Source organism: Suncus etruscus, chromosome X (genome assembly GCF_024139225.1).
Source record: "Suncus etruscus isolate mSunEtr1 chromosome X, mSunEtr1.pri.cur, whole genome shotgun sequence".
Taxonomy (NCBI): Eukaryota; Metazoa; Chordata; class Mammalia; order Eulipotyphla; family Soricidae; genus Suncus; species Suncus etruscus.
The window spans coordinates 37192223-37204329 of record NC_064868.1 but is presented as its reverse complement, the minus strand read 5'-3'; the positions used below and the strand labels follow the sequence as shown (position 1 = coordinate 37204329).

At 36.8% G+C, this 12107-nt stretch overlaps 1 protein-coding gene across 1 annotated transcript in view; it reads right to left on the bottom strand.

Moving 5' to 3' along the window:
• CFAP47 (cilia and flagella associated protein 47) overlaps positions 1-12107 on the bottom strand; it is a 433368-nt gene that overhangs the window by 182540 nt on the left and 238721 nt on the right. The window contains exon 43 of the mRNA XM_049766890.1: positions 11235-11377. Within this exon, the coding sequence (XP_049622847.1) occupies positions 11235-11377 (143 nt within the window). The remainder of the gene's footprint in view (positions 1-11234; positions 11378-12107) is intronic.

Sequence of the window (12107 nt, the reverse complement as noted above, 5' to 3'; positions counted from 1 at the left end):
AATTCAGGTGCCCATGAAATCCCATACTTAGCTGTTTCCCTCATATTTTTAGGACCTTTAAATGTACACATTCACTACTTTCATAAACTGATCTGCTGGAAGTCGTCATTTTTCTTAACTAAGTCTTCTATTTAATGGTTATTCTTTGTTGTTTTGTTTGGTTTGGTGCCACACCAGCAATTCAGAGGTTACTATTGGCTCTGTACTCAGGAATTACTTCTGTTGGTGCATTGGAAACCATATGAGATGCTGTGGAATCTAACCCAAGTATGCTTTATCCAAGACAAGCACCCTATCAACTGCACTGTAGCTGCTGCAGTGTTATTTTAAAAAATCACTAAATCATACAGCTTTAAAGCCAAGGGGTGAAATTCACTTTTGGAAAGGGAAAAATCTTAATTTTGAGGGAACATTTTTGGGGTTTCCAGTGTCAGAGCAGGCTGAGTTCTTCAACATAGCAATCAGCCCAGCTGAGGATTGGGGCCTATTGTCATTTATCTAAAGGACTTCCTGTGCAGGGTGGGCCCATGGTCTTGTCTAATTTCCAGTCCCTAGGACTTACTCCATGGTAACTCCTGTAGGTTCTCCACCTACCATAAACCTTTAGAAGCACTCCCACTTTGTTCTTCCATCTCCTTGCCAGGAGCAGGATGCCCTGGCAATGCAGCCTTGCTGTTAGGGGGACAATGTAAGTTATTGGAGATTGAACTGAATTCATTCATGTTCAAGGCAAGCACCCTACCCACTGCACTGTCTTTTATGCCCAGTGTCACTTATTCTTGCATGTCTTATCAGAAAAATGCATTTTTAATTCTAGTCTAGAAATAATCAGTCTTGGGGATGGAGTGACAACACAGTGGTAGGACATTTGCTTTGCATGCAGCTGACCCAGGACGATCCTGGGTTCGATCCCTGGCCGCCCATATGGTTGCCTGAGCCAGGAGCAATTTCTGAGTGCAGAGCCAGGAGTAACCCCTGAGCATCACTGGTATGGCCCCCAAACAAACAAAAATAGAAATAGTCAGTCTAAATGCATAGTAATCATGCTCCATATTCCATGTACACAATAAATGATTGTGTTTCAGAAGTAGAATTTTGTTGAGTTTAATGTCTTCCTGACAAAGTTACATTATTAGAAGGAAGGGGTTCATGTTTTTAGTACTTATGAATGGTGCATAATCCCAAAGATGATTTTCTGGGTACATACTTATTTCACATTAACACTAAGGTTTGAGGAAACTGAGGCAGTCTTATGCAAGTTTTTCTTTTCTATTGTAATATGATTTCCATGAGATCATGATTACATCCTTCTGTGTGTTTATTCTCTAGGATAGTCTGTGTTTATCTAGAGTAGTGCCCTTAGATTGCTGATAAACTTAAATGACATTAGGATGAGTAAAGAGAATCAAGAACAGAAAAACAAATGTTCTAAGAACAGTTTGAGGATATAAACTTTAAAAAACTGAAAGAATCATTCTCCATACTCACTAATTTCCTTCACAAATGAGATAATTCTGCAGTTAGATTAGTAGATAAAGAAGTTCCAGGGACATATTGTACAGCATAGTGATTATAGTTAATAATACTGTATTACATACTAAAAGTTGCTAAGTGACTATTCATTTCCCTCAAAATGAAAACAAAAAATGATAATTATGTGACATGATAAAAGTGTTAGGTAGTACTATGTAGTAATGTAAGAGCTACACATAAATATGCTAATCACTGTTAACCGTCTATAACTAATATGATAATGTCATTTTATTATACTGTTAAAAATGAAAAGGTCCATAAAACTCACATAGATTTGGGAAAATAGGAATGATTGTTCCTCCATTATCTGCATACCATGTAAAATGATGCTCCCTGGAGCAAAATATTAGTAGCGTTGAGGCATGTAGTATTTTGCCCTGATCAGTGGTATTCTCAACAAGAATTCCATAGGAAATCCCCAAGAATAATTGCTACCATTGAGTACAAATTTCTTTTTCAGATTTTCTTCTTTTTTTCTTTTCCTTTTTTGTGACTTTTGGGCAACATCTAACAGTGCTCTGGGGTTACTCCTGGCTCTGTGCTCAGTAATTATTCCTGGCAGGTTTAGGGACCATATGGGATGCCAGGGATCGAATCCAGCTCTGGCACATGCAAGGCAAACTACCTACATGCTGTGCTATATTGCTATATTTCCAGCCCCCCTCTTCTATTTTTATTCCAAAGCATATAACATTTATTTTAGGGTAGATTAAGGCCTGAAGTAGAAGAGAGCCTTACGGAAAGGGTTCTTAGACTACCAGTAATTTGGCAAACATGCACCAAATTGATAGAGATTTTTGATAATCATGTAATCTGACCCCATATTGCCAGCAGGCATCCAAGGTTAATGTCTCGGAGTTCTTATGCATCAGATAGAGTTTATCATTTCTGGTTTCCTGAGAATAATTTAAAGGAAGTCTTGTGAAGAGAAGCATAGTTTCTTGTCTTATATTCCCCAAAATGAAACTGTGCAAAATCATTATAATTTTTATTAATTTAGATAAAAGTTACTGAGGCAAATATTCATATTCCACTAATATGAATCTGCAAAGTTCCTGTTTCTCTGATGATTGAAAGCCAATCAATTTAGAGACATGATGGCAGACTGAGTAAAAGTTTTATTGGCATTAAGTTGGCAGATTGGAAAATTGCATATGGTCCCCCAAGCCTGCCAGGAGCGATTTTTGAGTGAAGAGCCAGGAATAACCCCTGAGTGCTGCTGAGTGTGGCCCAAAAATAAAACAAAGAAACAAAAAACGGAATCTAAAGGTCCAGAATAGATTATGAAAAGATAATTAAAAAAATAAAGCTTCACTTTACCTTTGTCAGCTGTTGCAAGCAACTCTATTATCACTATTATTTTGGTTTGGGGCCACACCCCATAGTGCTCAGGGTTTACTTTTTGCTCTGCCCTCAGGAATCCCCCCTGGTGCTGTTTCGGGGACCACAAGAGATGCTGAGGATTGTATCCAGGCCAAGGGAAGTGCCCTACCATGTGTAATAGCTCAGATGACTCCAATTCACACTTCACTTGCCAAATAGTGGGGAGGAAAATTAGCAAGTTTGTCAGAGTAAGACATAATGGGCTTTACCAAAGGCAAATGGTCAAGCAGAAACAAAAACCTAAACCAGCCAGAACCCTGTATAACTCTGAATGCACTCTCTGTAACATTTTCCACTTGACATAACTCTGAACTCACTCTCTAACATTTTTGCCACTTGACAAGTATCATAAAGACAGTTTTCCTATAAAATATATTAAAAAGAAACACATAAGAGGGAGTCATACTTAATGTCTGAGAAAGATTTTTTCTCTTCTACTTGCCATTTTTTATTCTGTTTTCTGAGTCTGAGCACCTTTATTACTTAATATTTTCATTAGTGTAAATACTGAAGAACCAGGGAACTGTGGACTAACAGAGATACCACATCCCTGCTCCTGCAACAGTATCAGGAATCTAAGGCTTTCCCTCTTGACACCATAATATGAGATTTCTATCTACCCAAGGCTAGGTAAGGGGGTGTAGTCTAAGAAAAGTCCTTCAATAAAACCAGATCTGTAAAGGCAAGAGAGCTCCATTCTCTACCCTAAAGTTAATTTTACATTTCAATCTGAGATATGTATTCTTGACTTTTTCTCCTCTGGGGAAGCCCATGTTTTCTCTTCAACAATATCTGTCTTTTCTCTCCTTCAATTTTTCTTTTTTTTTGTTTTGTTTTTTTTTGTTTTTGTTTTTGTTTTTGGGCCACACCCGGCGGTGCTCAGGGGTTACTCCTGGCTGTTTGCTCAGAAATAGCTCCTGGCAGGCACGGGGGACCATATGTGACACCGGGATTTGAACCAACCACCTATGGTCCTGGATCGGCTGCTTGCAAGGCAAATGCCGCTGTGCTATCTCTCCGGGCCCTCTCCTTCATTTTTTCAAAGCAAATTTCATATCACTGGTGGCTTACACTTGGGTGTTCCATCAGATGGACTATACCAATAGAAATGGTTATTGCTGCCAAAATTTAACATTAGACTATAGTTTGTCACCATTTAGCAAAGTGGACCACTATTAAGAAAGCTGTCAGATGGCAATAAAAGAAAACAAAACTGCATCATCACCATGAACCTGTTACTTCACTATTACATCTCTTCCCGAAATTCTTTTCTTTTCTTTTTTGGGGGAGGGGGGTTTGGGTCACACCCGGCAGCGCTCAGGGTCTACTCCTGGCTCTATGCTCAGAAATCGCCCCTGGCAGGCACGGGGGACCATATGGGATGCCGGGATTTGAACCACCGTCCTTCTGCATGAAAGGCAAACGCCTTACCTCCATGCTATCTCTCTGGCCCCCCGAAAGTATTTTCTTTAAAGAAAGGTGATATTCCACTTTTTCAGACCTAAACCACACCAGGCATTTTCCCATAGCTGAGTTGGGTCAAACTGAGAGTTAGAAGAACTATTGTTTCCAGGCTGCTTCTCTAGCAGCCTACTTCATATAATTCACCTACAACTAAAATTTTGTAAAACTTTTTCTGGCTGAAACATGTTGATATAAATTATTCATTAATTCAAAGTTGAAATGAAGTAGCCAAAGCGAAACACATGGTATTACCTTGATAGCACTATTAGTAAAAATGTTTTTGTTTTACACATGGCAAGCTATCAAATTGAAGCCTAATTACTTTACAGTTTACAACAGGTGGTTCTTAATGGCAAAGCAGTTATTGCACATTTAATAAGATAGGAGCTAACTAGGTGGACTTAGATATTTGATTATCTATTTAAGCGTGTAATTGCATTTTTCAATATAATTAGCAATAAAATTGAATGTGTAAATTAATAGATGTGCTTCCTCACATAAGTAATTGCAATTCAATGCAACCCTGTAGATTTAGGGCATTATTTAAGAATTGATGGCAATATAATTTCATGATAATTGTTTTTCTTAATATTTTCACTGACACAGACAAAAATATGCAGCCAGAATTCATGTTTTAATAAATTGAGATGCCAAGTTAGCTATAATTATAATTTGATTAATTTAGATAAAAGTTCCTGAGGCAAATATTCATATTCCACTATTTGAATCTACAAAATTCCTGTTTCTCTGCTGCTTGAGAGCCAATCAATCTAGAGACATGATGGCAGACTGAGTAAAAGCATTATTGGCAATAAGCTGGCAGCTAGGGAAATTGTAGATTCCTGCCCTCAAAGTAACATTTGTGTTTGCAAGATCATTGGAAGCTGTTTTCTCTAGAAAAACAGATTATAGAACCACATTTTAATGAATAGTTTACAGACTGCTGACCACCAGAAAGATCAAGAAATTCCCTCCTAAGCAGGTTCTGAGGCTTCCTCAATCTTCTACCTATACAGCCCATAATAAGCCCATTAAGCTGGAAATGTCAAAATCTGGAACAGCACTTCATTTCTTTTGAGCTGACATTTGGTCAAGAAGGACTAACATAAAAAAGAAAGAATTTATAGAAAACAACTTCCCTTGTGTTAGAAACCCCGAGAAAATGCTTAATGATTTATCTCATCAAGAAACTGCCAGATATTGGCCATATACCTGTACAGCAGGTAGTATACTTTCCCATCATGTGAGTGACACTTCCATCACAAACAGTATCCCTATCTGTAGCCTCTCCAGGAATTATTCATGAGTACAGAGTCAGAAATAAGTTCCATTTACTTTTGGGTGTAACCCAAAAGTACAAAAAAAGAAAGGAAGGAAGGAAGGAAGGAAGGAAGGAAGGAAGGAAGGAAGGAAGGAAGGAAGGAAGGAAGGAAGGAAGGAAGGAAGGAAGGAAGGAAGGAAGGAAGGAAGGAAGGAAGGAAGGAAGGAAGGAAGGAAGGAAGGAGGGAGGGAGAGAGAAAGAGAGAAAGAGAGAAAGAGAGAAAGAGAGAAAGGAAGGAAGGAAGGAAGGAAGGAAGGAAGGAAGGAAGGAAGGAAGGAAGGAAGGAAGGAAGGAAGGAGGAAGGGAGGGAGGGAGAGAGAAAGAGAGAAAGAGAGAAAGAGAGAAAGGAAGGAAGGAAGGAAGGAAGGAAAGAAAGAAAGAAAGAAAGAAAGAAAGAAAGAAAGAAAGAAAGAAAGAAAGAAAGAAAGAAAGAAAGAAAGAAAGAAAGAAAGAAAGACAGAAAGAAAGAAAGAGAGAGAGAGAGAGAGAGAGAGAGAGAAATAAAGAAAGAAAGAAAGAAAGAAAGAAAGAAAGAAAGAAAGAAAGAAAGAAAGAAAGAAAGAAAGAAAGAAAGAAAGAGAAAGAAAGAAAAGAGCAGCCTCATTTGAGTCCACACTCCAAAATCTACAAACATATAAAAAAGAAATGATGAGAACTGAAATAGACCAAAGATAAATAGCAGAGAAGGGCAATTGGCCTTGATCTCAATTTATGCTGCCTCCAAATCCTAAGCCTAGGTTTGCAGATAAAACTCTGTGCCTACAGGGACCAACCCTTGAGGAAATGTAACATAAAACAAAACACTGGAACTTACAAATTTGTTCATAATACAGGTGTTTTAGGCACACAATATTTCAATATGAAGTCTACCACCTACGTGGCCTTCCCTCCAATTGTTCATTCTTGTATGAGCAGTTCCACCAATCCAACCTTTAGCCCTTGTTCTCTCCTTGCAACTATGCAGACAAATCAACTGATTTAAATACTAGTGAATTGTCTTCCAAACTGGCAACATATTGCCAATTAATCTTTTTCTCAATCCATTCCCCAAAATGCACATACTGAGACATTTTCAGAAAAGAAATTTTCAGACCAAAATCATAGTGAACATCAAATAATTAACAGAACTTTAGCTAACCAAAATTCAATACTATCAAATAAACATATAACCTAGTCATGTGGGACTTATCCCAGGGATGCAAGGATTATTCAACATAGGCAAATCAATTAACATAATACACTGCATTAGTAAAAGGAAAATGATACAAATGGAAATTATAAATACAATGAGGGATCTGTAAAATTTAGAAAGCTGTAAGATTTAGACCTGTAAGGTGTCTTCAATGATACACCATTGGCAATGACAGAAAAGAAAAGAAAAGAAAAGAAAGAAAGAAAGAAAGAAAGAAAGAAAGAAAGAAAGAAAGAAAGAAAGAAAGAAAGAAAGAAAGAGAGAGAGAGAGAGAGAGAGAGAGAGAGAGAGAGAGAGAAAGAAAGAAAGAAAGAAAGAAAGAAAGAAAGAAAGAAGGAAGGAAGGAAGGAAGGAAGGAAGGAAGGAAGGAAGAGGAAGGAAGGAAGGAAGGAAGGAAGGAAGGAAGGAAGGAAGGAAGGAAGGAAGGAAGGAAGAAGAAGAAAGAAAGAAAGAAAGAAAGAAAGAAAGAAAGAAAGAAAGAAAGAAAGAAAGAAAGAAAGAAAGAAAGAAAGAAAGAAAGAAAGAAAGAAAGAAAGAAAGAAAGAAAGAAAGAAAGAAAAAAAGAAAAAAAGAAATTAAAATTAAAGAGTTCTGCCTGGCAAAAGAAACACAGACTAAAACTAAAACATAGATAACTTATTTGGAAAAAACCTAATCACTAATTGGGAAAACTTAACATTTAATACATTATATATTTTATATGAAAAAGGGACATCAAGTACTCACAGAGATATAAAATACTCACAAAGATCAACAACAAACCAACCAAAAATCAAAAAATGGGAAGATGAAATGAACTGCTATATAAAAAAGTACTTAGCACCACTTAGGGAAATCCAAATCAAGATGATAATGTGATATCAACTCATACCATTGAAAATACCAAGTATCAAAAATTGTGGTAACCATCTATTTTGGTGAGGACATGGTCACAAAGAACTCTTACCCACAGCTATTAGGAATGTTATCTGGCTCAACCTTGTAGAAAACAAGAAATAGAGCTCTCATTAAAATTAGAAATGAGGGGCCCGGAGAGATAGCACAGCGGCGTTTGCCTTGCAAGCAGCCGATCCAGGACCAAAGGTGGTTGGTTTGAATCCCGGTGTCCCACATGGTCCCCCGTGCCTACCAGGAGCTATTTCTGAGCAGACATCCAGGAGTAACCCCTGAGCACCGCCGGGTGTGGCCCAAAAACCAAAACAAAAACCCCCCAAAAAAATTAGAAATGAGGGGCCGGGGCAGTGGCAAAAGTGGTAATGCGTCTGCCTTGCCCATGCTAGCCTAGGACAGACCATGGTTCGATACCCTGGCATACCATATGGTCCCCCAAACCAGGAATGATTTCTGAGCGCATGGCCAGGAGTAACCCCTGCGCATCACTGGGTGTCCCCCTTCCAAAAAAAAATAACTAAAAAAAAATTAGAAATGAGCTCCAAAAAGATCCAACAATTCAGCTTTTGGGCATCTAACCCCAAGGAAAAAAATCATTCATTCTAAAGTATTAATCATTGTAGCACCTAGTACAATAGCTAAGATATGGAATCAAGCTAGGTGCTCAATGACAGACAAATGGATCATGAAGATGTGCTATATACACAGTGAAATAGATGCAGCAGAATATATATATATATATGGAATGTATAAACAGCTATAAGGAATTATGAAATCATGCAGTTTACCACAACTTTGTTGAAACTGGAAGATATTGTGTTGAGTGAATCAAGTCATAATAAAAAGGTCAAATACAGGATAACTTCACTTATCTATAATATATAGAGTAATTAGACAAGAAAATAGAATCCATTAAGGGAGATACCTAGATAACCCTTGACCCCAGAGTATAGGCAGGATAAGGACAGAGAAAGGAGATTGTATTGGAAAAATGGTGGAGCCTAAGTTGACAAAAGTGGTAATATTGGTATGTATGAATATTGTGTGCCTAAGAATAAACTAAAAATAACTTTGTAAATAACAGTTCTTTAATTAAATATCTTTTTAAGGCAAGGATTAAGCTCTTGAAAAAAAGGAATAATAAAATACATATATATCAAAAGTAAAACTGGTTTTTATTTTAGGCTCTGGGGGAAGAAAAAGACAAAGGAAACTGTCTCATAAGAAGATCCTAAAGATGTTAACATTTTTTTTAATTCAACACTTAATTTCTTTGTCATAATTTCAGTCTGATTCAAAGAATAAAGTCAACCTTTTACTATGCTATTGAGAATTCATCATATTTTTATTTGTATATTTGTTATATAAAGGGAGTATGAAACATTAAATTAAACTACAATGCACTAGTTACTGTTTCATAGATGTTATGATGGTAATTGGATTACATGTTGAACCCCAAATCTATATTCTTAAAATGTGGTTTTTGAAACCTTATGGGTTATTAAACCTTAGTTTATTTGGGCAGGAGTAGAGTTTTAGTTTTAAAAAAAGGCTGCTCAGAGTCAGGCTCTAATTCTGGCTCTATGTTTAGGAGTTACACAAAGCTATATCTAGGAGATCTTACATGGTGCCACTATCCAACTAGGATCAAACTCTACTAGATTCTAGCCAAGAACTATTCGAATTTTGTTTCGGTTTTAAAATATTTTGGGGGGGTCAGAGACATAAAATAAGACATAAAAGCTTGTATACTGTCAAATCTGATTCATACCAACCCTGTATATGGTTCTCTGAGCACCACCAGGAATGATCCCTAAGTAAAGAGACAGGAACACAAGGAACAAAAGCCCTAAATACTGCCAGGTGTGCCCTCAAAATTCCACAAAATAAAATGTAACGATCCATATTTTTATGATTTGTCATCATTAAATACTTTATCTGTATGTATTTTACATATATACCAAGTGTCACATAAAAATTCTAAGGCAAAAAGCATACCCATGATGGTATGCTTCAAGGATGGAGAAGCCCTGAATCTCCTAGGCAATGGGAATTCCCATTCTCCCCCAATGCTTACTGTGCCTATACAAAAAAAAAAAAGAGAAAAAAAAAAGTGGAGGGAACGCCAAACCCTACCACTGCAGCAACCCTTCTTTTTCTTGTTTTATTTTGATTTGTTAGTTTTTGACTTTATTTTCCTTCTTTCCTCCACTTTTTGCTTCCCTTTTCTTTTCACTCCTGTGATTATTATTTGGTGATATTTTCTTTTCTTTTCTCAATAGCCAGGTGCATTTTTTTCTTCTTTTTCGCTTTTTTTTTTTGGTAGGTGCGTCCAATTTTTTCTCTCTTCCTTTTTTTTCTCTTTTCTTCTTTATTTTTCTTTTTTTCTTCTTATCCTTTTTATCACAAATGACAACAGAATAGACAATCTACAACAAGCTATAAAGTGGAGACCAGTTGCACTAGTATGCTGGGGGGAAAGGGAGGGAGATATGAGATGCATGCTGGAAAGGGGGGTTGAGGGAGGACAGCACTGGGGTGGAAGTGCCCCTCATTCATTGTCACTATGTACCATAAATAATGCTGTGAAAAATAAAAAAAATTAAAAATTAAAAAAATTTAAAAAAGGGGGGGGATCATGATAGGGTCTCAGAGATAGTACAGGGGTCAAACCATTTTTCTTTATAAATGCTTGGCCACCAGCACTGCATATGGTAATTCCAAGCATTGCATACCAAGCATAATTGATACACCAATGATCTTTTTTCCTCTGAGGCTTAAGAATTCCCTACTCAGGTCAACATGGTCAACATATAGTAGATAATGCTTTTCTGAAAGCATTTAATGCCAGCAAACTCCCAAAGCATTTCTGTGTCTGTGTCTCTGTTGTTATCCATTCCTTCCAGTCTCTCTCTTCCATCCTTCCCTTTCTTTTACTCTGTCTCAACTTTGCTGAGACTGTATTTCAGAGCTATTAGAAAATTAGTTCTGCAAACGTCTTCAGTGAACATGGAAGCCAATTGTCACAGCACTAAGACTCAATGGAGAAATTTAGTGTTGCATAAGCCCTTGAGTGAATGCTCCATAGAAATTCAGAGAAACTATCTTGGTCATATCAGGATCTCTGATCTATAGAAAATGTAAGATAATATGTGTTGTTTTAAGTATCTCTTTGCTAGCCCAACTATAATCTTTGCATATATCACCACAGCAAGGTTAGGCATGATTCCACTTTGTGCTGACAGAACTTCCCTACGCAGCCATGATAAAATTTATCTATAAGACAATAACTGTTACTCTTTAATTATTTTTGAGGCAGATTCTTGTTTTTGTCAATCAGAGGAATGAATTTACTATGCACATTTCTAGTCTTTAGTTACTACTATCAAGTCATCTCTACTGGCATTTCCATTAAAGTTACAGCCTGTGATGAACACACTCTGTTCTCACCTTTCTGCTGCTGAGGATGACAATGCAGTAGCGCAAGTGCATTTCAAACGGAAGAAAGAATAAGTCTAAGGTAGATCCTTTCACTGGCAAGTTCAAAGCACTTTTAGGGCAAAAAAACTCTCTGACGAAGTTGCACTTAATTGCTGCCAAAACAAGAAGCAAAGTCTGTTCATAAGCTGTGCTTAAATAGAACACATTTCAATTAGTGACTAGACAGAGACTTGGAAGAAATTTCTAAAAGTTGAAACAATTATTAGTCCATAAAATTAACTGATAAATATATTCACTAATGCATCTCTCAGCTCAAGCTTGATAAAATGCATAATTATAACCATCTAAAATTAGCTTGACTATAAATATATAAGTAACAAAGTAATCAACCAGAATCTTTACATTTCTTTGACAACTATGTAGTGATTTGCATTACAGTCTACAAATGATAGACAACATGAAGGAATGATTATAATCCAAATTAAGGTTTGATTTTACATATAAATTTGACCCTTAAGCATGGCTTTGTACTGCATGGGTACCCTTACCACACATTTTTTTATAAATATAATGGGACATTTTTAGCTTTGTAATTATTTCTTACAAACTTATAGATAAAGCACATAGATGAGAACTATTAGGCTTTTTGTGAATGTGTAAAATATTTGCAGATAATAGCCTATTTTAACATATATTATTTGTATACATTAGGCAATATATAAAATTTATTATAAAAAGATTTATCAGGGGCCAGAGAGATAGCATGGAGGTAAGGCATTTGCCTATCATGCAGAAGGTCATTGGCTCAAATTCCGGCATCCCATGTGGTCCCCTGAGCCTACCAGGAGCGATTTCTGAGCATGGAGTGCTGCTGGGTGTGAA